General features: G+C 39.9%; 1 protein-coding gene across 1 annotated transcript in view; it reads right to left on the bottom strand.

The window, feature by feature from the left end:
- Nucleotides 1–26,375, bottom strand: part of FAT4 (FAT atypical cadherin 4) — a 142,641-nt gene that overhangs the window by 8,150 nt on the left and 108,116 nt on the right. The window contains exons 9-16 of the mRNA XM_086746095.1: nt 21,877–26,226; nt 14,990–15,094; nt 13,577–13,884; nt 9,298–9,383; nt 7,718–7,897; nt 6,761–6,885; nt 5,421–5,638; nt 407–668 (exon numbers count right to left, since the gene is read on the bottom strand). Of these exons, the coding sequence (XP_086602221.1) occupies nt 407–668; nt 5,421–5,638; nt 6,761–6,885; nt 7,718–7,897; nt 9,298–9,383; nt 13,577–13,884; nt 14,990–15,094; nt 21,877–26,226 (5,634 nt within the window). The remainder of the gene's footprint in view (nt 1–406; nt 669–5,420; nt 5,639–6,760; nt 6,886–7,717; nt 7,898–9,297; nt 9,384–13,576; nt 13,885–14,989; nt 15,095–21,876; nt 26,227–26,375) is intronic.

Raw genomic sequence — 26,375 nt, 5'->3', positions numbered from 1 at the left:
TAGCAAACCCCTACAGAGACAAAGTTCTCATTAGCACTTTTGCCCTAGTAAAAGATTTGCCTTGATTTCCCAGATTCTGACTCAGGTGAAGAATAGATCCCGTCTTCTCCATTATAAAATTATAACAACTGATTTGCAGATAAGCAAGCAAACCCACCCCCCGCCTCCAAGAAGCCCTGCAGATGGAGTGCCTGCTTTGGAAACAACAAGGCTGCAATGTGTACCGAAGGAACAAAGTCTGCAATCCTTACTCATTCAATTTGCAGTTTTCCTGGCAAAGTATGCAAATATATTAGTTACTAATAAAGAATTACAGTACATTCTGCTCTGCAACCTTTAAGAAATAGAGACCCTTTGCTCAAATCTGCTTATATGTGCTATATGAAACAAGTTAAAAAAAAAATACCTGCAACTGTGTTTTTGAAAGGTTGGCTTGATGGGATTCCTCCCAAAGAAATGGTAAGAACGTTTAGTCCACCAAAGTCTTGCGTGGTGTGCAGAATGTCTCGGCTATGAGCCTTGTCGACCGACAGGATGGTAGCAGACTCGTTCTTCTCGATGAGTACCCAATGCCACTGACCGTCTGCAGCGTACACTTCTGGGATATTTCTTTCCACTTTCCCAGCAATTCCAGCATCGGATACGTAATGCACTTTCCCACCTTTTAACTAATCAGAAAAAAAAGGAAAATGCATAATTTTAAAATGATACACACAACACCAATGTAATGCCTATTCAGTACAGCTACAGTAGCACAGGGGTTTGGTTATAATAGAAAGCCTGGATGTGTTTTTCCCCAAATAATCATTTTGTACTAAAAATGCATTAATTATTTAGTACTAAAGATTTGGTTGGCATTAAATACATCATTGCATCTGTAGAAAATTAGAGTTGCCATTTACTCATTCCCCGGCTAGTCTCGTAATAGAAAAACCTATTGCGAGGACAGCAATAGGGCATACACATGACAAAACGTTTTAACCAATTTGAGAAGAATTCTTCCTCCTTCTTCAATGCAAGTGTGGAAAATGCTTTGCAGAGTAAACAGATGTTGTCCTTGTCTGAAAGATTTGCATCTAGTTTTCATTATGACACAGTAGGAATATATACGGCACGGCAGGATTCGAACACAATTCCCATTTCCTAGCTGATTTTGCCACTAATTTGCATTTTGCAGAAAAATAGTGGTATTTTAGAAACCTTCCTGAAGAATTGCAAAGTGTATTATTTTTTTGTGAGTTTTCAAATGGTGCTTACTTGAGCAAACAGCTTTTAAACTTGCGAGCTGCTGAAAAAAAAAAGGTACTATTAAATTCTATGAAGATTTTTTTGGCTTTTCCTCTAGGAATGACGCCTTACAATTCTACTGAATCATGAGATGCAGGACTTCAAGCTTCTTATCAACTCAATATTAAACAATCTCAAAATGAGATCCGTGCAAATTCTGCATTTAAGATACAGGAGTTTTAAAAAAAACCCAACATCCAAATCTGCCAGCTCCTCAAGTATTGCACAGGAGTTGAGTACATCAGTTGACCTCCTAAGGGCATACAGACTTGTGTACAGCTTATACAGGGTTGCTCTGCAACTCGTTGCAAGTTTCCTTCCAGACTCTGCACATTTGATCATACACATTAAATGAGACAGCTATTTTCCCTCCCGTGTTCCTCTCTGTGGCTTGGTTGGTCCGTGATCTGCAACACGAGCACGCAGAACGTGCACGCGTGTAGTCCAGGAGAGGTCGAAGCCCCCAGTTTGTTGAAAGCTCTCTAAGCCTCGCATGCTTTGTTCCAGGAAAAACAATGTTCACTTGGGAAGAACTGTGAGGTGACACACCAGCTACAAGAATGCTGTTCTTGTTTCCAGAAACTGCTATATGCTCTCGATTTACTTCTTCAGTGATGCAAGCTGAGGACTTTGTTCATACAGGTCAGCTTTAATACGGCTGTAAGACCATCCTCTTGTCTTGGCAGCAGCCTGAACTGGACATATCTATCTAGCACGTACTCCATTTGGGTCAAGAAATACAATGGTTAATACGTGCACACGCTTCATTTATAAATGCAGTAATCTGGACCATTTGAAAACGTATTGTTGGAGGGACTCTTTGATAAAGCTGCCCCTCAGAGATAGGATGCTTCTGACACCGGCAAACACAGGTGGCACACATATAAACTATCACACAGCACAAAGAAAATCCTACATTTGGAAATACAGTCACACAGACTACTGTGACATATTAAGCAACATTTGCCACAATCAAAAGGATTTATAAAAAAAAATTAACTGGGCAGAATATATACATATATCTACATCTGTAACCTGTAATTGTTTTTTTAGTCTTATTCAGTCTTTTACTTTCCATGAAAGTACCAGCTTGTATTTTGGTCTTTATGCAAGCAAAAAGAAACATATCATGTCAGATAACATCCTCTAAGCTTATGGAAAGACTTAGCACAGAATCATAGCTTCTAATTCCACATTAGAGAATAATTGTATAATTATTTACCTGTCAGTAACTGATATTTTCCATATGATTTATGGCTCTTTAGCTCTGTTTCTGTTTCTTTAAAATTGCATGTGACTAATGGTAACAGAATCATAAGTAATACACTAATGGCATTTGGAAAATAAAATTTCCAGAGACAAGACTGGTCCATGACTTCTTCAACCAGGAAAAAACAAGGAATGTTTGTCTCAGTTCCTTGAAGCAGAACACATTTCTAAATTTGAAACAAATGCTGATGCTGACAATATTGAGTAACACTCATTTCTAGCTTTTATTAAATGGCAGAGCAACTGACAAGTAGAATATAATGAAAAGAATGAAAAACTAAAGCAAACATATTCCCAACTACAAGGATGATTCAACTTTACTAATATTCTGAGTCTCCTTTACTGAACAAATTGCTTTTTATCTGTCTTAAATCTGAACACCAGTCTTTACAGATTTATGGCCCACTGGATGAGATATCATTGAAACGAGTTATGCTCTGATTTATTCCTGCAACTCAGCATGTGCACGGAATCACAGGATGTTTTGGGTGGGAAGGGACCTTTAAAGATCATCCAAGTCCACCCCCCCCCGCCGTGGGCAGGGACACGTCTCACTAGATGAGGTCGCTCCAAGCCACATCCAACCTGACCTTGAACACTTCCAGGGATGGGGCATCCACAGCTTCTCTGGGCTGCCAGTGTCTCACCACCCTAACATACGTATATGTTAGCTCATATAGGTAACGTAATCCACATTCTCTACCCGTACAATTCACAGATATAGGAATTCTATGAATTCATAGAGCTACAGTTACACTAATTTAATCTGTTTTCAGATGAGATTTTCAGCTAAAACAAGGCAGACAATTTCACCTTTAACCTGCTGTATTTATCACATTACATCTAATTGGATTAGTTGCAACATAAGCAAAATAAGCTGTAGCAAAATAAGCTGTGACAAAGAGTTTTACTAATAAGGAATCCCCTATTCTCTTCCTTTTTGTGCAGTTTTGGGGGGTCAATTTCCATCTGAATTTGACTGTTGTTTAACTTAATATGCTAGTTTTTCTATCTTTCCTGTATTAAGAATCCCTTTATATCATAAAGACCTCTCCTAGGTTCTTTGGAGGGAGTTTACATCCATCATTTAGTGAATTAGCCTCTTGCAATCTCAGTGAGTTTGATTTACTACTATTTCTCTAACTTCACCCCAATCTCATCTACAGCAAAACCTGTAAACTATGAGTGGAAAAATGTGCAGGCATGGAAGTAGCCGCAGGACTTGTAGCTTTTTTTTTCTTTTTTTTTTAATATTAAAAACACACATGGTGGGTTTTCTCTGAATGCTTACACTTAGGGATAACAAGCATATTAAAAGACCCCAAAATCAAGTAATCAAATTGTCTGTTTTGAAGACTGACAAAAGAGTTGTAAACAGAAGTCCTTAAAGCTCATCTTCTGCACCAGGAGTGGACTGGGATGCCAGGGAGACCTACATGTGGGTTGGCTTCACTGACATCTTGGACCACCGCCGAGGGAAGTGCTCGTCGTGATACTTACTCCAGGTATGAGCGGTGCCGCAGAAGCCATAGTGTACTAAGTCCAGTTAAATTACTACAGTTTTATTAACTAGCATCACGTGGGAACTTTTTGGCAATAACCAGAACAGTAATGTTACCTCTCCTTCCTCCAACTGCTGCACCTGTTACTAGGCAAACCTCCGCTCTTTGCCCTTGCACAGCTGGGTCTGGGACTTGACACCATCTACTTGCTTGTATAACTTCACCAAAATTAACAACAATAAGAGTGTTTGCATAAACATACCACTAGTGCTTTCAGCCAGGAAAGGCAACTCTCTTTTTGTTTTGTTTTTTAATAATGCTTGTAGAGCTGACCTAGCAAATTCTACTAGGCAGAAAAAGGTAGTATTTGGTTTTTTTCTTTCCAGAACTCCAAGTAATGAGATCTTATCTGCTAATATGACTGAGGCAGAAACTTCCTATCAAATGATGTGGTAAAAGCATATATGCTGGGGAAGTAACGCAGCCTTGCTTCTCAAACACAGCCGGTGTGTCAGGAAAGCTCTGTACCTCTGCTCGGGCAGGTGGTGAATATCGATGGGGCTGAAGCTTAGAAAGTGTGAATTTCTGTATGAGTTTCTTTAAAAGTCAGGGAAAAAAATCTTGGAAAGCCTTACAGCAGTCAAGGAAACTTGGAGCTTACACCAACCCAATAAAGGGGCCTGCCAACATCACTGCTGTACTCATTTAGAGTTACGAGTAAATGGACTGAGTCATAGCCAGGAATAGAACCATCGCTTTCTCTTGAGAAAGGTAACTTCTGCAGCAATAAACTCTTTGGGAAAAAAACCCCAAAACTATGTGGCATTTGAAGCATTAATTCAGCTAGCTATCTCAAAATAATTTGATATTGCCATTGGTCTATGCACAGCCTCGTGAATTCAAGTTATTCCTCACTTCCTAGTTCGATAAGCATGAGCCATGCTAGTAGGAATTAATGAAAACTTTTGGCAATTCTTTGCTAATTTAAGGAGGGTCTGGGTTCCAGGCCTGAAAAATCCGAAGATAAAAGTCCAATAATGAAACAATTTGTTCTGTAGAGTGTAACTCAATGATGATAACAAATATGGCAAGGAGTACTGTTCCTGTGGTCTTAAAAGAGTCACTATTTGGAGTCTAGACAAAACTGATTAGATAGATACAAAACCATCAAGATATTCTGATACCTTGGCAAATAGCAAGGGAATTGTTGAGAAGATGAATGACACTGGAGCAGTGCCTAGCCTCAGTTAAAGACCTTATATTTCATAAAGGAAACAGCGAGAGTAATGGAAAAATGTGATTTTGATCACCATGTATGAGGCAGTCCAATCAAATCAAACTCAGCATTAGCTGTAATCTTACCTTCACGGTAGTGAAGTTGCTGCTTTCCTGGATGTGAACTAAAACGCCATTCTCGCTTCTTGTCCTGAACTTCACTTCCAAGCGGTTCGCGTTCGGGGGTCCTGGGCCAGTGCCTCGAGCGCCATGTCTCATCATGTATTCTCGCTTCTTGTTCGGGCTCATGTGGTAGTCGAGTCGTCCTTTGCCTTCTAGCGATAATGCAGTGTCGGCAGTAATATCTGGGACAAAGACAGGGAATTACTGAGTGCACAGCTCGTTACAGCTATAGCGATCATCTGCCTAATAAAGACCATTTTCTTTCAGAGCAGAGATCAAGTTCAGAGCAGGTCAGGGGGGAGAGCAGGAGTGAATGGCAATCAGCCCCTCTATTCTTTGGCTTCAACCAGAATGTGTGTTTGAGAGTGGGAGTGTGCTAGTAATTTACTGCTGCTATCAGTCAACAGTAAATTAAAACTCGCTAGGGAACAAGTGAAGGAGTAGGGAAAAAAACTTGGCTCCGAGAACTGTAATTCCTTCCCAGGGATGTTACTGTTTCCATTACTGCAAGCGGGGTTTCATGATATATTGAACTCTAAGCTCTTCAGGGCAGAGATAATGACTTTCTATTTGTTACGGCATTAAAAAAAAAATAATAAAAAATGGCAGAGCATTGACTACCAAATGCTGTTAAAATTATGGCTAAGTTCTTTTGTAAACTGGTGCAATAAAAGCATATAAATCAGCTAAACAATAATGGGACATGTAAGAAAACAAAGCCCAGTTATTATATTACAACTACATGAAAATAAATCACTTTGCTCTCCTAGATTTACAGAGCTATCCATATGTGAGTTAATAACCCCAGAGTGTAAATGGCTTGCTTTTATTTACATTTACCATATTTTCTTGCATATAATCTGACGGTCATTTGAGAAAATGGCCTACGGTTCTGAGAAGCTGTAAGCACATGCACACAATGTCTATGTGAAGGGAAGGGTTTTCCCTTAACCTCCTACCTCCCCATAGCAGACAAATCCCTCCTTCGGGATAGCTTTATTTTAGTTACCGGTTATACATTACTGGGAAGCAATAGGTTTAAATGAGTGCAAGTTACCTGAAATGTGATATACAGACCAGAAAACGTAATATATGTAACTTGTTGCTATTTTTAGCTGATGAAAGGACAATAGTCCATTGTGGACTTTTCCTTCAAAATTATTTAAGAGGCAAGCATGCTGCTTGTTTTCATTATTTTATAAAATTCATTATCCATGCCCCTGAAAAGGAACTCTTAATGGCATTTGGCTAAACCATAGTTAGGTGTACATTAAAGAGAAAAAACAGTAAAACCTTCTCCATACATTTTTCACAGTGTTTTCCCGTCAGTCCATCTTTGCAGTGACACTGCTGCCACGACCAGTGATCAACACAGGTGCCACCATGTTGGCAGGGGCTGGTCGCGCAAGCGCCTTCTAGTCTGGGGCATCTGAAACAAATCCAAAAAGTAGATGTTGAAGAACATAGGCAAAAATAAGCAGAGAAAATGTGCTGGAAAGCATCCTTCCCCCCAGAAATGCTAAAACAGAGAGGCTCATTTCCATACACAGCTCATGTTTCTAAACAGATCTCAATTTTCAGCATTAAGTTATAACTGTTATGAAAAAGAAAGGAATTCAGAGATAGTGAAACTCCTATTATCTGTTAAGCAAGAGAAGAAGAAACTCTTATGTGCTTTTTATGCTGCAGACGTCCAGAGACTTCTTATCACAACAAACAGCACAAACTTGGGGGTTGAAAGAGGAAGGGTGAGCTAGCAAATCTGGGCGTTGCTACAGCTGTGACTTCAAACACCGAGATGGAAAAAACAATTGAATCAGATAGTCCATCATTTCTGAAAGACCACTCGGAGGATATGAGGGAAATTCAGTGATACTTGAGAGGCAAAGTGCTGGAACAGACATTGTGGATTAAAAAGAAACAAGAGGGAGTAGAGGTTTTGTGAACCATATGAGTACAGTCAAGCCCAGGTGGAATTTATAAAGAAACCCAGTAACACAGCTACTCTATTTCAGCCTGCAAAGGAACATTAATAATAATTGGCAATAGAAATGTAATTATTTCGCTTTTTTTGAAGCCTCTGTAATCTTTTGTGAACCTTTCATCCAAATTCACTTTCTTCTTAAATTTTTCACACTTTACAATAAGTTCTACAGCAATTTTTTTTACAAGAAATTTCTGAATGGAATAGCATCTGACTTTCATGATGGCTTCCTTTATTGTAAATGAAGTCCATTCAATGCCATATATAGCAGACGTACTGATCTAAGATTCCTTGAGCTGCCAAAGCCTGGCTGGGCTCCAGGGGACGTCCGTTGACTGCAAACTCCATTATACAGCCCACAAAATCATGGCTTTCCACCTGTCCTCTCCTTTGAAGGATGGGCTCCACAGACCTGATGCCACCAACAGTAACTCGATTTGGTTGTACATCAAGAGTCCTATGAAAGAGTCAGAAAAATAATTTATGAGTATCAAACATTAAGGTAGCAATGACAACACAGGAACTGTGTGAGCTGTGTGAACTACAGCTACAGTCTGTAGTTAAAATTCCTCTTCCAAAACTGGTATTTTACATTTAGAAGGGGAGACAGAGATCAGCAGCGCTTGAAGTAACAGTTATAATGGGTATGACTCTAAATTCACACTCAGTTATTGCATGTCAAAATTTCTATTCACTTGAATGAGCAGCATGCTTGAAATGATAATGAATATGTTTTTTTACTCAATTATCGTTTAAATTGTAGATGATACTCAAATAGCTGGAAGATGGATTTATTACTTCACAAAGATATAATGCCTTTGCCAGTGGGGAAACCACATGTGACAGGAAATACGACTGATTTTTGTAAGAAATTAGCCAAAGTGATTGGGATTAAAGTTACTGTTATCTCCAAAGAGGATCTAAAGATGCAACTGAAAGGCTTCTGAGTTAGTTACAGTAAACACACAAAATAAGGTTTATTCTCTGTACTGGCCAATGTTGGAGAAACTAAAACTGTAAAAGATGACATTTGGAAATTACTGAAAACAACGTCCAAGTAATGACTTTATTTTATTTTTTTTTAAAGAAAGCAGTAATCAAGGTGATGTTATTTCTTACAGCTTTATAAGAAATGAGAGGTGTAGTTTAAATAAATAAATAAATAAATACAAGACTCCAAATCAAAGCCCCAAACTAAACACTGGAATGAAACATAGGTGCTGCTAGAGTAATACCATTTTGAGTCTGAGCCTGGTTTTGGCAAGATGGATGCCACACAAAATGTAAAAGCAGAGGAGGCTTGCTGAAGATTTGTAGCAGTAAATACTGTAGATCTTCAAAGAGTAGTGCCATATATTTAAGAGCCAGTTGATTATAACAAATACATTTGTGTTTTACTGTCTAACTAAGATTTACAAGATGTCAGTAATTATAAGCATCTGAAATTCTGATTTGTTAACTCTAGAAAGAGTAGGATGTGAAATCTCACAGCATTAGACAGTAAATGTTTCTTGTGTGCCACCAGAGCCTGGGGACAGAGACAGAGCCGAGAACTGGGGATTTCTGAATAAACTTCTTGTCATGAATAAACTCCATGCAGAAATGTAGTCTGAGTTAGCAAGCAGCAGCACATGTAGAAAATTTAATTTGTTTCTGCAAAGATGGGAAAAAATGACACTTTGCAGCCTTGCCTTTGCATGCCTCTGAAGGAGAGCAGGTGAGTTATCTATCCTCTGCTTAAGGCTGGGCTAAGGGAATGCAATAATCACTCCAAATTTCTCCCTCTTTAAAGGGTTATTTCTTTGTCATTTTACTAAAAAAAAAAAAAAAAATCCCACAAAAGGAAGAATTATTTACCAGTCGGTAGAAACAGCAACATTGCTAACAGTGCAGTAGCCTGGCTCCTGGTCCTCAGAGCAGGAATCCACCGTCAGTGATGCTGCCTGAAAAAGCCACACACACAAAAATATGTTGAATATTGCAAGGTTGTAGTCCCCAACCACACTAAATATTTATTATTAAATATATTACAGCAAAGACTTGGCTAGATTGGAGCACTGGTATCTTACTATGTTGCTCGGGATCGCGAGGTGCTTCAGAGCCACTGATCAGCTACATCCTGCATCAACATAGTGAAGACCAAGACGTGGATACTAACAGAGAGTGAGCTAATCGACTGCTTCATACAAAGAACCAGTTAAACACAAAGTGTTCAGATTTGGGTAGGGTTTCGTTAATGTTTGTTTGTTTTACTCCTTGAAACAGCAGTTATTTTGGCTCGCATTGTATCCTATTCTTGATCTGAACAGAGAGCTGCCCCCTCCAAACACAAAGGGCATTCCTTCAGGGGCTTGACCGTGACATTGACATATTGCTTGAACTTGGTAAAAAGCATGTTACAAAAGCTGGGAGTACAAACACTGAGATTACTAGTCAAAAATAATAACCAACCACTCAATAACAGAATCATAGAAAGGTTCGGGTTGGAAGGGACCTTCAAAGGCCATCCAGTCCAACCCTCCTGCAAGAAGCAGGGACATCTCCAACCAGATCAGGTTGCTCAGAGCGCCATCCAACCTGGCCTTGAATGTTTCCAGGGATGGGGCATCCACCACCTCTCTGGGCAACCTGTTCCAGTGTTCCACCACCCTCATTGTAAAAAATTTCTTCCTTATATCTACTCTAAATCTACCCTCTCTTAGTTTAAAACCATTACCCCTCGTATTATCGCTACATGCCCTGCTAACAAGTTTGCCCCCATCTTTCCTGTAGGCCCCCTTTAAGGATCCAGTAAGGTCTCCCTGGAGCCTCCTCTTCTCTGGGCTAATAATAATAATAAAAATAATAACAATACTCAAAGAGTAACCAAGTGGATGTGATGAAGGTAACCCTTAGGCTGATATGCCATGAGGGATGCTTGCCCCACCCCATGTTGGTAATGGTGAAACACGTGGATACCCACAGTGGGACCAAGCTGACGTTCTGAGAAGTACCAGGTGTCACCAGCACTTAGAGCAGCCTTCCTCGTTATCACTATCTCCAAGTCACTGAGCCCCAAACAGCAGGGTCACCTCATTACCCATCTCAGTCATTACACTAATGCAAACCACAGCACTCTTATTTGTAAATTCTAAAAGTCTAACGAAAGCTTTCACTAAAATAATGAAATAATTCCTTCTGATTTAAAAAGGAGGATTTATTTTATTCCTTGTTTAGTGAAGAATTTTCCCCACAGTGATTTATTAACAACAGATGCTCTGCAAAAAAAAACCAACCCTGATTGTTAGTTATTCCTTAAAACAAATTTTCAGAAAAATAAACATTATCTCCAAACTGTACATATCAGCTTCTCATGTTTTAACTAGATGTGTGCTACGGTTTTACGGCAAATGTAAATCAAATGTCACTTTTAAAAAATACCTTGGTTTATATTTTTGATGTAGACTCCTCTACAGAAGCCCAGCAAACAGCAATAGCTATCAGTACGTCGTTACTCTGCAAAGGCTTTTTTCCTGCTGCAACTAAGTTCATTAACAACATCCTGTTGAAATCTCCATGCTATTTCCAAAGACATGCTGTGAGCTGACATTGTATTGACCAAATGAATTCATAGCTCTTAGCCCTAAATCATGCCCTACAGTACCCCTAAATTGTTCAATTTGCTATTTTTAATGAAAGCTTATCTTGAATTTCCTTCCATACATAACGAGCAAACCGCTTCTCCCGAGAAACATCAGTCTGCAGTTCCATTCCCTGTATAAATGAAACAATTCATAGAAATAATAATAAGCTGGCTGGTCTGTATGCCATCACACGCATACGTATTTTCCTTCTGAATATCAACAACAAAAAAATGAAATTATTTTTTTCTTCTGAGCTCAATCAGCATAATCTCCCTAACTTACATCGCTATGTGCTGTGAAAGCCAAGCTACAACCCCAGCTGAAGGGCTAGATATTTGAGAATATATTTTACTTGGCCCAGAGTTCATACAATTTATTTTCTAATGTTAGTCAAATGTTCCTGCTTGTTACTTAAGCATTACTCTACGGTTACCTTGCTGCATTAGGAGACTTTCTATCCTGTCACTCTGCAATAGCTCAGGACTGACAACTTAATGATTTTACCAGTTTCCGATAAAATCCCACTGTGCTGTAGGAAATGACAGATTTGGAATCCTGAAGGGGGGCTATTTTATACAGTTTTGGACACCTGGGAGACATTTTTTCTGCAGCAGAAATATTTAAGACAAAGGCGATTCTTTTCACGTAACTGTGTTTGTAAACAGTTGACAGTACTGAGAAGGTTTAAACATAAAAAAAAAAAAAAAAATCACACAAAGGTGTAACTTGCCTTAAATGTTTGCTTCCAGCCTGAAGCATTCATAACTGGAATTTGCTGTAAATAGTCCTTTTTATGTTCTCTCTTCTTCCACAGTCTAGCCCTCCAGCATATCTAAAAGTAAACCATTTTCTCTCTCCTTTTTTTTCTTAAGTATGTTTCCTTTATTTGTTGCAATTTTTAATGCGTGCTCCTACACTTAGTGATTTAAACCTTACTGATAGAACTATCACCCTGATTTAGTTGTTAAAATGGTAACCTGGTGCCTCTCAGGATTTAGTTGCACCTTTGCGCTTAACCATTTGGAAGCTGTGATGCAAATTATTAAGTATCTGATATTAAGGCACATTAGAACAAAGTCATTACTCAACATTCCAATTATCCTTCATCTTCTTGGGATATATAACCCCTACAAACACACACAAATTGGATTTGCAAATCTAGCTGAAGACTAAACCACTTCTTTTTCAATAAATGGAGAAATCAGGTCTTGCACTATGCAACTGTAATGCCGTTTCGGGCTCAAGACTCTCTAAGAGGGAAGAAAAAAGCACCATTTAGGAAGGTCAGGAGACAACCCTGCTCGTATGAAGAACCCCAGACATCCCTCCACTGCTCTCAGGACATTTGTGCCTATGGACACCTCACCCTGGACCTGAATCTCCTCAGCAGGGCTCTCTGAACAGCACAGCTTAAAAATAGAAGGCGGCTGTATCTCAGCAGCACTGCCTTCTGCAGCACTTTGTGATGGGAAATCTCTACAAGGACTCAGGGGGAGCCACACTGGGGAGGAACAGTTTGTTCTTTTATTCCCTACATAACTTCTGGCTTGAAATACATAAACCAAAATGTGGAGCTCCAACCGTATATTATTTGTCTATGACTTTAATTTCAAACATGGGAAGAAGATGAGATTCCACGTACTCTGGCCATTTCTGGTTGAGATGAGAGCTGCTGGGCAATAGTTACTGATTGTGGATGGCAAATAGATTTGGTTTCATTTCTAACTCAAACACTGTGGAGTCAAAAAGCTTGGCTTGAACTCAAAGAGCATTTGGTTTATGTTCTGCTTTGGAAATATTATTTTAAAATGGGAGAAGATGAAAAGAAAACATTTACTGGAAAAAAAAACAAAGGCAGGAGAGGGGTCAGAGTACCAGGTATATGGCATTCAGTTATCCTAGTCCAGTTTTTGGCAGAATTCCTCCCCTCAGATGCTTTCTGATGGACAAAAATAAATGTAACTTCCCTCCTTCCCCCATAAAAAGCCCTCTCAATGGGGGCTTTTTACATGTATTCTACAGAGGAAAAACAGGCTTCTAGTCTGATGAGATTGGTAAAATCTCTGAACTAGCTCAGGGAGGTCAGGGATGCTTGGAATTTTAAGTTTGTTCACTTCCATTTTCCCAATGTTGAGAAAAAATGATTTTGAGGCTTTTTGTAGTTACTATGGGTAATTAGCCTTCCCTGATAATCATCTCTGTAATCTGCATCAGTTAATTAGCCTCATGTGTAGTAATTTATTTCATTAATTATTCTGGTTCTCATTTTTCACATTTAGAGTATGGGGCACTGCACATGTTTTTTAAATTATTCTTTATCATCATCATACTAAACAAACCATTATAGGTTTTTGAGTAGTTGGAGTAAGGCAGAAACGAGGGAGGTTTTTTTCCAAAGTTGGAGGTTCTGCTAGCAAATGCAACGCTATTAATTATATGTTCCTCTGAGTTCATCTGGAAGCTAAAGTGACTTGGCTGAACTCGTCTTAAATTCTCATTTTGGCATTTCTTACCATTCCAGCCCTCCGGGCGATCACTGTGTGAAATTGTCCATCAGATACTTTCTTAGTTGTGGTGAGCCTGTATGTGCCACTGCCAAGATTGTAGGAGAATCTCAGCCTCTCTTCTGCTATTTCCAGGGCCAGAAATTCTGCCCGCTCTCCGGTTTGGTTATCGTAGTTATACAACATTAAGGCATTACTTTTTATAGTGGCAAACTTGATATAGATGTAATTATTGTTTGGATCCATACTGGGAAACTCCATATACGACAACTCTTCAAATCCATAACTGTTCAGTTCGCAATGATTCCCAAAAACTCCTGCAAAATTAAAAGTAAAGTCTGGTATTAGACAGGTATGATTAAAAACATGCAACTCGAACAGAAGAATCCTATTACCTACCCATGGATGTTGAAGTATATACATTTAAACTTAAAAATTGAGTTACAAATGACAGTTACATCTATTGAAAACCAAAGTACATTTAATTGAGCTCTATGGTTTCTTTAGAAAACAAACAAAAAGCCAGTCTGACAGCTATGTCAAATATGGTTGTTAATTATCATCAGGCATTTGTTAATCCAGTTACGGAAATAAATTTGAAACTTGAGCTTATTTTTCTCTTGATAGCTGTTATCTGAGCCGTTTCTCAATTGGCAGGTCATTTTTTATACTTATGATATAAACAGATACGTGGTTAAAACATTATGCCTTCTCATTATTTTTATTGATTTGAATATTTTGGTGCATGCTTCATATTTATTTTCAGATCTCAGTCACATAATTTCCCTTGATTGTTTTTACTGCATCAACAATGACAAAAAATTTACTTAATTTATGAATATTAGTTATATTTACAATGGACTACGACTATATAGGAAATGAATAAACTCTGAGGAAATGTAAAACAAAGGAAATAAAACAGAATAAAGAAGTCAGTCCACATGTTAGTAGAAAACTGCATTCAGAGGTAGTTACAAATGTGTATTGAGAACCATACTTTTGTGTGAGGGTTTTCAGCAGCCTTAAAATATTGTAGATGATTTCTCAGGCTTACTTGATTTTTTATTAACCTCTTGCATTTACTTTCATGCTTTTCTATATGAGCAATGACAATTCTGGACTATTCTGCATTCAGAACCAGTCTTGCTGCAATTATATCATGATACCTTGAAATATCTGAGTTTTTTTATGTCTTCCTTGGGTTCATTCCACAAACCAAATTTGAGATAATTAAATGCTAATAATTATTAAATTATTTTGGCAGTACTATATGCATCTCTGACTGAAGACAATGGGGCTAGGGGATGACCAACATCTGTCCATGGACCAGCGTCCATATACACACTCAACGGTTTTATATAGGTAAAAATAAATTATCAGGGAAAGAGAAGATGAAACAGAGAAGAGGAAAGCTGTACTCACCAAAGGGGCAGTGGCAGTAATACCCCTCCATCCCACTTTGGCAGGATCCACCATTGAAACAGGGGTTGCATTCACAATAATTGACAGCGGAGTCGCACGTTTTCCCTGCCATTAGAGAGTAAAAAGCAATTTCCAGGTCAGAGTATTCAGGTCAATAGGAAAGTCAGGCTGGTATTTAGCTAATGAGCTTCTGAACCAACGCTGAACGCATGGCCAAGAGGGAGGGTGCCAGGGACCAGTTGCGGCTGTGGGATGGAGAGAGGAAACGCAGACACGATGCTGGGCTGCTCCCAGCCCTGAGAAATTAACTTTACTTTTCAAGTGTTTCACATTGTAATAATCTCATACAGATACTGGTGATGTTTTGGGTTTTTTTAATCAATTTTTTAATTAACTGGTGTCTCTAAAAGAGATCATGAAATGAAAGGAGATGCTGAACTAAAACAAAACAAAAAAAAACATCTATTTTTCCTCTACTGAATGCAACGTACTCATCAGTACAGGAGATACAGACAGCCCTTGCAGGACCCTGTATGAAGACAGCATGCTGAACACAGGCTGCTATTGTACATTCTGTAATTTTTCTTATTTTTCCTCATCAATTACAACCTCCTTCCTGACTCGGAGGGACCACAGTCCTCCGGAGCTAAAACAAGTTACCCTGGATCCAGTCCTTTTCTAAGCAGACACTGTCACATGTGGTAAATATTATTCACCAGAGAATAAACTGAAGTCACATCATTCATTTCAACAAGGAAGGGAACCAAGAGAAAAAGTGAAGATTTTAACAGATGCTGAATACTGACAAGGGGATTCTTTGTACAAAGTTAAAATTTTGGAAAGATTAGCTACAAAAATACTGGTCTTTACTTCTAAGTTTTTCATTACTTAGCTTTTACCAGCTTAGCAACACTTCCACCACATACCACCCTTGGTACCCGCCTGCCTCCTGCCAGCAGTGCCAGGCCTTCACTGCTGCCTCAGCAAAAACTTGGAAGTATTGTCATGTTTGTCCCTCATGTTTCTCTGCAAAACCTGGCAAAATCAGCCACGGTCTTTCAGACCTCTCCTTGAACTTCATCAAGGCCAGGATATATACACATAGCAAAGGCTAAGGCTGCCTTATTGCTTCTTATTGCACTGATAATGAATTATTTTATTCCTCACATCACAGAAATATAATATATGTTTAAATTTAAAGTACAACATGAGCTTGCATAGAGGGTGTCCATTCTTACATGTCACATATAACTTTTACATCTCACAAGACAGCAATGGACAATATGCAGTCCTCAGGGATTGTTGGTCCCTAAAACTGGAGAAAATCAGGACTGTGCTATACTAAATCTGACAGCTTTTTCAGAATTTCACAACTTCAGTCACCTAATTAAGAACATTTCTTCTCCCCCGCCCCCTGTTTTCTGTTTCACCTAAAGAAGTTTGCAGGCAGTTCTTCCATGTGAGCAGCAGCCCTCCAAGCGGGATGGAAATGGAGCGCTGGAGGATTCCTGTGGTTAATACGTAACTTGTAGATTCACCATAAATCCAGGAAACATTTCCAGTGTCTGAATCTAATTATGCTTTTGGGGTATTTATTTATATTTTATTCTCTAATGGGCATGACTAAAGGATGAGCTAACTTTTTATGTTAGATTTTGCTGTTTTCTTTATTTCAGAATTATGGTACATAGTACAGATTGTTGACTTACCGAGGAGAACACGTAGCAAGAGTGAGGCAGAGATGCTTAAAATAGCTCAATGATGTTTCTTCGTTTTCTCAAAAATCAAATGTAGCTAATAAGGCTTACTCTTTTTTTTTTTTTTTTGCAATTCAGTCTAACTAAATGCTCTTCTTTTTCTCAGCTAACATTAAAGCTGAGTCAGCAACAGAATATGGATGTTTATTTTAGCTGCACATATTTTAACCAGGGAATAACAACATCTTCTTCATATTTAACAATTGTTTGAATAATTCATGAAACTAATAAAAGTGTGTTTGCATTTATTCCAACTGTTTTGACACGGCAGAAGACAAATACTCTGATTTAACAATTCATCAGAGCTATTAAAATTAATATTTATTTAAAATGAAGAAGAAATTTCAGCTATTCTTTGCCATTCACTGAAGTGCTAAAGAGCTGGGAAAAAATGTGTCTACTTACATTTGGAACAACTATCCAACAAAAGACGTCTATGAAGCTTATTCTTCTCTTTCAATGCATGTTAAGCATGCTTATCCTAGAAAGCAAGAGTCCTTCAGCCAGATATCGGCAGGACAAAAGTAAAACTTGGGAATACTATTCTAGTTTATCACTATGTTTGTTCTGTATAAGGATTTAGAATAAATTACTTTGATAAAGCAAGATCATTAGAAAAACCTGGTAAATAGATGATTAGAGTTATAAACTAGAAACTGATAAATAAATAAATAAACAAATAAATAGGTAAAGAGTACAATATAATGTCAAGTAACTACCAAAAGAACAGAAACTTATTTTTATTTAGTGTATAACTCATTTTCAATTAAAAAAAAAAATCCTGGTATGATCACCTAAAACTCTTAGCAACAACCGTCTTTAGGGTGTTTTAAGATAATTTTTAGTTACACTTTTTCTTTCTTCTAAAAGACTCCAACTCTCCTGAATTTCTTCTCCTATGTGTACCCCTTCAGGCAACCTTACCTATCAATTACCTTACATTAGCTTATTCTTAAGACAGTTGCTGCTACAAGCCTTCATTCCTTCTTTTCTGAATAATCCGGAACTTCATTAATTCATCCAAATTTCCTGCTACCTTCAGATCTTGGGTCAGTCCCTCCTTAGGCTACTCTGAGACAGAAACTCTCGTGCATTCCTTGTCCATTCTCTAAGGAAAAGTCTCCATATTTCAAGCTATTTTTGGCAGCCTGCATTGGTTACTCTGCCGAGATCCGGAGAGTTTCTATCAACTCCTGGCTTTTGGATGGTCTATCAGTGTTCAAACTGCACTTTCTTACTCTTCCCTTTTCATCTAAACCATGTTCCTGCTGTGCTCCTATTTTTTCCCTCTGTTATTGCCCAGACTTGATTGGCAGAAGTGTTTCTTTCTACACCTCTGAACAAGGACACACACTCCAGAAATAATGGAAAAAGTTAGGCTGGACAGACCTTGGAGGTCACGATGTCCAACTCCCATTCAAAGCAAGGCAACCTTCAAAGTTAGATCAGGCTGCTCAGGGCTTTACCCAGCAGGGCTTTTCTCTTGTTTGTCTTTTCTTCACCGTGGGGATTCCTCCAGGTAAGTCGCTGTGATACCAGTGACATTGCACTTGGTCCTGAAACTCCTACTAAACTTTGACTTTTTTCTTTTAACACCTTATTCTTCTAGCAAGTAGAGCCATCCAAGATGGCAGCAGGTTGTCCTACTCCTTTCAGTTATTTCCCTAGCGGCATGCTAATGGTAGCTTTCCAGTATCTTAATAAAAGAGTGTACTCAAGTCCACACTGATGGACTATCTACTATGCACTTCTCATCTGGGGAATAATTTTATTTGGACAGCATAAAGAATTAGGCTAATCATACAGGTTTGATGAGCCTTTCAAGCTGACAAATCCAGCAACAGGAAGGAAACATCTCAGCCAATGTTTTGGGAACCCAGGGAGACTCCAAACCAGAGCCACCTCAGTAACAGTCCAGTTCAGGTGAACATTGCAGTTAGTTGAGTTTATAGATCTCTTCTCAGCTGAAATACTGAAAGATTTGGGGTGTTAAATTTTGTATCAGAAAGATTTTTTCTGAAGATTATGAAAATAAGGATAACGCTGGATAATTGATAACAGACAGCATTCAGCATTTATCATTCATCACCTCAGGTTGATGATATCACATGCAGGGGCTTATTGAACAATCTAAGTTTCTGATTTTTTTTTTTTAATTGAAAAATGTAACAGGAACAGATACTAGCTGAATGCCCTTGGATTAGATTTCAGCTGATTTGAGAGTTTTAGTTTTTGGTTCTGTCCCTGTCTTTTAAAGTGGTTATTCTAATATTTTAATCTTGCATTTGAAAGACTTCCACAAACCTACATTCCTTCATCTTAATGAGTCCTGGAAAACAGGAAATGAAGGGTTCAAAGGAAGGGTAGACAACTACTGTAAATCACAAAGTATATTCCCTCCAGAAAGTGAATATTTTAAAAACAAAACCTGATCATCATTAAGAGATGTAATTATAACAGATTGTTTAAACCCTAATGATGTTGCTCTGAGGTAATCAGTCTTTATAATCCTATTCAGTGAAAAGAACTACATTACCTTTGCAGCATGATGAAGTGAAATGCAGCTGACAAAACACAATAAATCACGGAAAAGTAAGACTCAGTTTTCAGGTAGGCCATTATAAAGGTCTGCAGCTCATGTACTCTAATTCACAGTGAACAGAGAGTCTGTCTCAGAAAATACTAATTTCACCTTGTATGCAGTACCATGTAAATATTATTTTTTAACCGAGCATACAAATTCAATTATAAGACTGTATTTTCACTCCAAGAGAAGCAGCAAAGTCGTGTATATGGTAAACTGAATTAGAAATCCACTATTTTGGAATTTTGGATGTGTGCTGTTTTTTTGGTTTTTTTTTCTGAGGCATTCAAGGTTTATATTCATAAAGAAACAGTTTCAGGCTTTATTTTTACATTCATTATTGCTATTTCTAATCATATATGAATCAAGATTAAATGCCCAAGCAGCTGTGTTCTCTCTCTACTGGCAGTATAATAATGATATAATAGTCTCTATGTCAAGCACTCTCAAACAATCTGTATTCTGACATTTGTCTGCAGAACCTATTGCATATTAAATTTGCAGAATTTCAAATATGCTTTTGCAGGCACAAAATGTCTAAATATACTGAATATTAACTGTGATCTTATCTAATAAGCTCTGCTGATATTCAACTCTGAAGATATTTTGGTATTTAATTACATACTTTGGTACCATTTGTTTTCTGTCTTGATCGATTAATCCCCAGACACTTAAATAATTCCTGATTCTGCAATGGCCAACTGATTTAAAAAGATCTGACTCCGAAATAGAAACGTCTGCCTCAGTGGTAGTCTATTTTAAAGTTATCTGTGCTGACAAGGAGTTTAAGAAAGCTCATATCAGATGCCACATTTAATTCATGCCACAAAAGAAATCCAACACTTTGAACTGCAAGTTTCTCATCACATTTTCTGAGCTAAAACGTTCTTCTTTTTTCGAGCTTGTCACATGTAGAGCTTTATTTTTAGTTGACATAAGGGTTGAACATTAAGATATGAGTTTTAATAGGAGAAAAATAATCAGCTGGACATTTCTTTAATGTTTCAAATTATAGGCTAGAGGCATATACTGTAGTATGCTGCTAGAGTTAATGAAGTGTTTTGCTTCATTGCAACAGCAAACATATGCCCATGTAATCTCTGGTGCTGATGATCTAAGAGTTACAGGGCATTGCTGCCCTGGAACTATTTTGCCATGCTCCTGGCAAAATAATTTGATGTACTAATACAACATGAAATAAAACCCTGGATTGGTAATTTAATTAGAACGCCTTGACAATTAACAACAATTGCTCCTGACTGTAGGCTCAGTAGTACCTTTGTGAGCTTCACACAGAAGATCACATCAGTGTCCTTTATATCTACAGATGTTTCACACTGAACATGCATCCACTGCTGTAGCTGTGTTTTAAATGGAGTAGTTAAACTTTTATTTTGGACTTGATTAACCTTCTCCTTTGCAGTAAAGTGTATCACATCTCCTGTACTAATCCAGTTTAAGAAAAGGACTAAAAGAACAATCAACCCCCTGATCACTCCACTTGTTACAAATTAATTTTGGTGCCCTTGGTGGCAAGTCTGAATACCCACACCACAATGAGCATGGCTGTGCTGCCCTGGGGCGTCTGCGATACAGAAATACTCCTTAGAAAAGGTAAGGAAAGCCTTACCTAACCTTCTCTGGTTAGATTTTTTTTTTATGATGTTGGTAAAAGGTGTTCATAAGCAACGGTTAAAATTGTTCAGACCTTCCTTAAATATCATGATCATGACAGAAGAAAACATCAGTCTGCTTTTCCAGGTATAAAATACTGCTATCATAGAATCATAGAACGGTTTGGATTGGAACGGACCTTTAAAGTTCACCTAGTCCAATCACCCTGCAAGGATGTTTGAATTAATAAATACTAAAGAAAAAGTACTCAGAAGAGGTTGGAATGCTGAGAACATATCATTCGTTAATGAAAAAAATAAATGACAAAGGGACAAAACATAGAACGGACATGCTTGATCATTTAGTCTGCATTCTGTTTTTTCCCCCCATGCTTAATCTGTTTTCTGTCTCATATGAGTGCAAGCAATTTGGGGCAGAGGCCGATCTTGCTTCGCACACTCCTAGCAGTCTTCAAATGCTACCACAATATGCATAACAACAACAAGAACAGAAAACCATACTTAAGCACTGCAAATGGTTTCTACATATTTAATAAATTAAAATAGCTCTCATAAAAATCTTTCTGTTCTAATGCAAATCAGGTAAGTGAGATTTGCCTGATGACAGAGCTAAAATAAAATAATACTGCGGGCACCTGGCCTTCTTAGTTTTCATAACTACAAACACCTCATTCTGCATGACCTCTTCACCTATTGGGGATGCTCATATTCATAGAATCATAGAACAGTTAGGGTTGGAAGAGACCTTCAAAGGTCATCTAGTCCAACCCCCCTGCAAGGAGCAGGGACATCCCCGAGTAGATCAGGCTGCTCGACTAGATTGGGTATTCAGACAATCTTGTGCTAAAATGCACATTTCCACCCTCTTTCCATCTCTTCTGGAATGTAAGATATAGACAAGTAAAAGCATACCTGTATACCCAGTTTTACAAACACAGTTGAAGCTTCCTGGGAAGTTCTGGCAGGCGGCACCATTTTTGCACGGGTTGGAAAGGCACTCATTGATGTCCCTCTCGCAAGCCATGCCAGTGAAGCCCTCCGGGCAACTGCATGAGAAGCCCCCCACCAAGTTGTGGCAAGTCCCGTCGTTGTGGCAAGGCGAAGGGAGGCATTCGTCAATGTCCATCTCGCACAGACTCCCATCGTACCCTGGCATGCACCTGCACACGAAGGGCCGGAGGGGCTCGTTGGCCACAACGATGACAGGGACACTCTCGTGGCTCTTCAGAGTTGGGCTCACCGCCAATCTCCTCAGGCAGCTCCCTCCGTTCTGGCAGGGGCTCTGCAGGCACCAGTCATGGTCCACAGCCTCAACTCGCACCCCACTCTGGCGGAAGAGGACATCTTTGATGCTCTCAAAGAAGGTGGCCACACCACTGGGATTCACATACTGGTTGTTGCTGCGTTTGACAGCTGCCATCAGGAAGGTGTGGTTGCTCTCCTCGTACAGCCCGTAGAGCTGGACGGCAGTGCCCAGCCCTGTCAGCTGGGAGCTGGCGATGCGTACGAAGTGGAGATAGTGATTTGTCAGGAAATCCCGCACACTGTGGGCACTCAGGCGGAGGAGGATGCTGTTGTCAATGGTGGTGTTGCTGAAGCCCGCGAAGAAAATCCGGACACTGCTGGTGACAGCACCGTGCAACCCATCATTGCTGAGGACGGCCAGGTCAAACGTGCCATCTGTGGACCTTGCCTGTGAGTGCAGCTCACAGGTACCCCCAGGAATGTTGAAGAGGCTGGTGACTCCTGAGGTGAGGGAGCACTGGAAGCTGTCTAGCACATCTGGATCCTGTGGCTTTACGTTGCCCAAAATTCCACCTGGGAAGAGGTTGCCATAATAGTGAACAAAGATTTCTACTGTTCTGGGCTGAGATGGGTTGTCGTTTTGGTCTATTACCTTGATCTGCACAGTTCCTGTGGAAGACATCTGAGGAACACCAGAGTCTCTCGTAATCACCGACAGGTAGAAATCACTGATTTGCTCCCTGTCGATCTCTCTCGTTGTTGTCAGAACACCAGCGGTGCTAAGGCTGAAGTAGCTGGTTGCGGGGCCAGTACTGAGCAAGTAATACGTAAAGGGACCTTGATTCGGAGGGAGATCAGGATCTGATGATTGAAGTGTCATCACAAGAGTTCCTGCACGGTTATTCTCCATGACTTCTCCTTGGCTGGTGGACAAGGTAGGGCCGTTGTCGTTGATATCTTCCAAAGTTACCAATAAAGAGGCACTTCCTGTAGCAGATGGCGTTCCTGAATCAATGGCCAGCACAGACAGGTTGTACACAGGCAATGTTTCTCGATCCAGCTCTGCAGTGACCGTCACCTGTCCTGTCTGTGGGTTGATGGAAAAGGCACTGTTGTTGTTGCCAGACCCAATGAAATAGGAAAACCTGCTCCAGCTAGGGACAGAATCTGAATCAAAGGCACTCACAAACGTGACATGGGTGCCTGGGAGAACACCCTCGCTGATTCTTATATTGTAGGTTCCTAAGGTAAAAACGGGAGGATCATTGGCATCCAGTATAGTGATATTAACAGTTACTTCATCTATATCTGCACCACGAATGCTCCCAAAATTTTTTGCGAGGACTTTTAAAGAGATTCGTTCTTCCTTTTCCCTGTCAAGAGGTCCTGAAACGTAGATCTGGCCACTTTTCTCATCTATCTGGAAGCCCTTCTTTCTGCTGTTGCCAAAGATAAGGTAGTGGACTTCTCCATCAGTTCCCATATCACGATCACTTGCAAAAACTTCACCCACAACAGTACCTTTGGAGGCTGCCTCAGAAATTTCAAAATAATAAAGCTTGGACACAAAACGGGGCACATATTCATTGGTTCCTTCTAACTGGATGTTGACACTAGCAAAACTGCACCTCTCTTCATCCGGGACATTAAAAGCCTTTACCGTTAAATGGTAACTTTGCTTTGTTTCATAATCTAAAAATCCCTGGGTGGTGATCGTTCCTGTATTGGGGTCAATGACAAAGAGGTCACTATCTGAGGACTGAATAGCATATGCAATCACAGCATTAGGTCCAGAGTCAGCATCAGTAGCATTTAAACGAATAACAGTTGTCCCACTGGGGGCATTTTCTAACACTTTGGGAAAGTAGTCCTCAGGGCTGAATGCTGGAGAATTATCATTCACATCAACGACATTAACAGTGACGCTGCAGTAGCCTGTTCTGGACACCCATCCTCCATCCGTAGCAGTAACAACTAGCTCGTGTTTCCGGCGTAACTCAAAATCAAGTGGTTTTGCTAGTGTCAGCGTACCAGTAGTTGTATTAATAGCAAAGACGCCAGCCTCGTTTCCAGAGGAAATATTATATCTGATTAATCCATTCATAGCGGCATCTCTGTCTCGGGCTGAAATTGTCCTGATCACTGTTCCAACAGAGTGACTCTCTGGGATAGTAACGCTCATACGGCTTTGAGAAAACTCAGGTGTATGGTAATTTTCCTCTGTTACTACTATCTCAACAGCTACCTCAGATGAGAGTGGAGGATTACCTTTATCCTTTGCTTTCACATTAAACAGAAAGTTTTTGTTCAAATCAGCCATTAGTGAAGACGACACAGAAATCCAGCCTGTATGCCTGTCCAGTCTGAATTTATTAGTTTTGCTTTCATCAGAGATCAAGTACTCCACTTCAGAATTCAAACCAAAGTCTTTGTCATCCACTGCAGTAACTTTAATTAAGTTTGTGCCAACTCTCACGTTCTTAGTAACAGGAGTAAAATATTTACGAGCGAGGAACAGCGGTGCATTGTCATTGCTGTCTACTATGTTAATGGTGACGGTTGTCTCGCTCATTAACGGAGGACTGCCTCGGTCTGAAGAAGTAACGATGAAGCTGTGCCTATTGATGTTGACATTGCTTGAACCGCTGGAGTTTTGGTACCTTAAATACTGCTTGTTGAAAATTTCTCCTGTGGTTGCATTAATTCGGAAGAACTCGGACTGGGATTTTATAAAGTAGAAGACCTGGCCGTTCGACCCTTCATCAGGATCGGTGGCTGAAACCTGGGTGACCTTCAACCCAATCCCAGGGAGCTCAGGACACTCCAAGTAATAGGATGGCTTTGTAAATCGTGGGGCGTTGTCGTTGACATCCATGATAAATATGGTAACATCTGTGCTCACTGTCCACCCAGAGTCATGCGCAGAGACTCTGATTCTGTAGCGGTCCGTGTCCTCCCTGTTTAGTGGCCTGCTGATGGTGATGTCCCCAGTGCTGGGATTTATGGTAAATGGGAGACTCGTGTCCCTTATGGAGTACCTGCTGACGGCGTTCACCCCAATGTCTTCATCTGATGTTGTGACTTGGGTTACCGTAAAACCCAGAGGTGCATTTTCAGGCACAGAAGCACTGAATATCTGGGAAAACCTGGGAGCATTGTCGTTTTCATCTAAAATATTAATGATAACTTTGACAGTTGTGCTTTGGAGTGGTGTGCCTTTATCTGAAGCTTTTATGGTTAGTGTGTATTGAGACAATTTCTCTCTGTCCAAGGGCCTGATGCTTCTGATTTCACCGGTGGCTTGATTGATACTGAAACTATTTTCCATATTGCCCTCAACTATTTCATAATTTAATTGTCCGTTTAGACCACTGTCCCTGTCAACAGCAGCCACCATCAGTATCTTGCGTGGGGACAGGTTCTCTGCTATTTCCACAATGAAGGGATCTTGCTCAAACTCCGGCGCATTATCATTGACGTCTATGACCGTTACTTCCAGTTTCTTATATGAGGAAAAGGGAGGAAAGCCTGTATCTCTGGCCTCGATCCAAACCACATATTTCTGTATGGCTTCAAAATCCAAAGCCCGTCCAACAGAAAGTTGTCCTGTCACCTGGTCGACCAGGAAAGTGCTGCCCAGGTTACCACTGGCGATGTAGTAAGACAAGGAGCCTCCTCTGGCTGAAGACCCAGAGACGGTGGTGACAAGCGTACCAACCGCTTGGTTTTCAGGAAATGTGAAGGTCTCCTGATCTGCCTGAACGTGAGGAAATTCTGCTCTGTTCACAAACCTCACAGTGACAGTTGTGGAGTCTGTCTTGGGGTACCGGCCGCTGTCCCTCACATGAACAGAAATGGTGACTTCGGACTCTCCCACCAGTGAGTTTGCAGTCAGGATTGCCCCCCTCGCTGGATCGATGTGGAATTTCTCGGAGTTTTTCCCCACAAGGGAATAATGGAGCTCAGCATTGGAGCCAGCATCTGCATCGGTGACGGTCACAGCAAACACGAACGAGCCTGAAACAGAGAACAAAGTTAGGGCATCTTCAGATTGACCGAGCATGGGAAATGAAATGCCAGCTTTTCACTCAGAAGCGCTCCCGAGGGTCCCTCTCCTGGTAGTTGTCTTGGAGCAGTATGTTCCTCCTTACACTGCTCTGAAAATG

This window comes from Chlamydotis macqueenii, chromosome 4, assembly GCF_036417535.1.
Source record: "Chlamydotis macqueenii isolate bChlMac1 chromosome 4, bChlMac1.mat, whole genome shotgun sequence".
Lineage (NCBI taxonomy): Eukaryota > Metazoa > Chordata > Aves > Otidiformes > Otididae > Chlamydotis > Chlamydotis macqueenii.
Note: the sequence above shows the minus strand (reverse complement) of the source record. Positions and strands in the feature narration are given on the sequence as shown.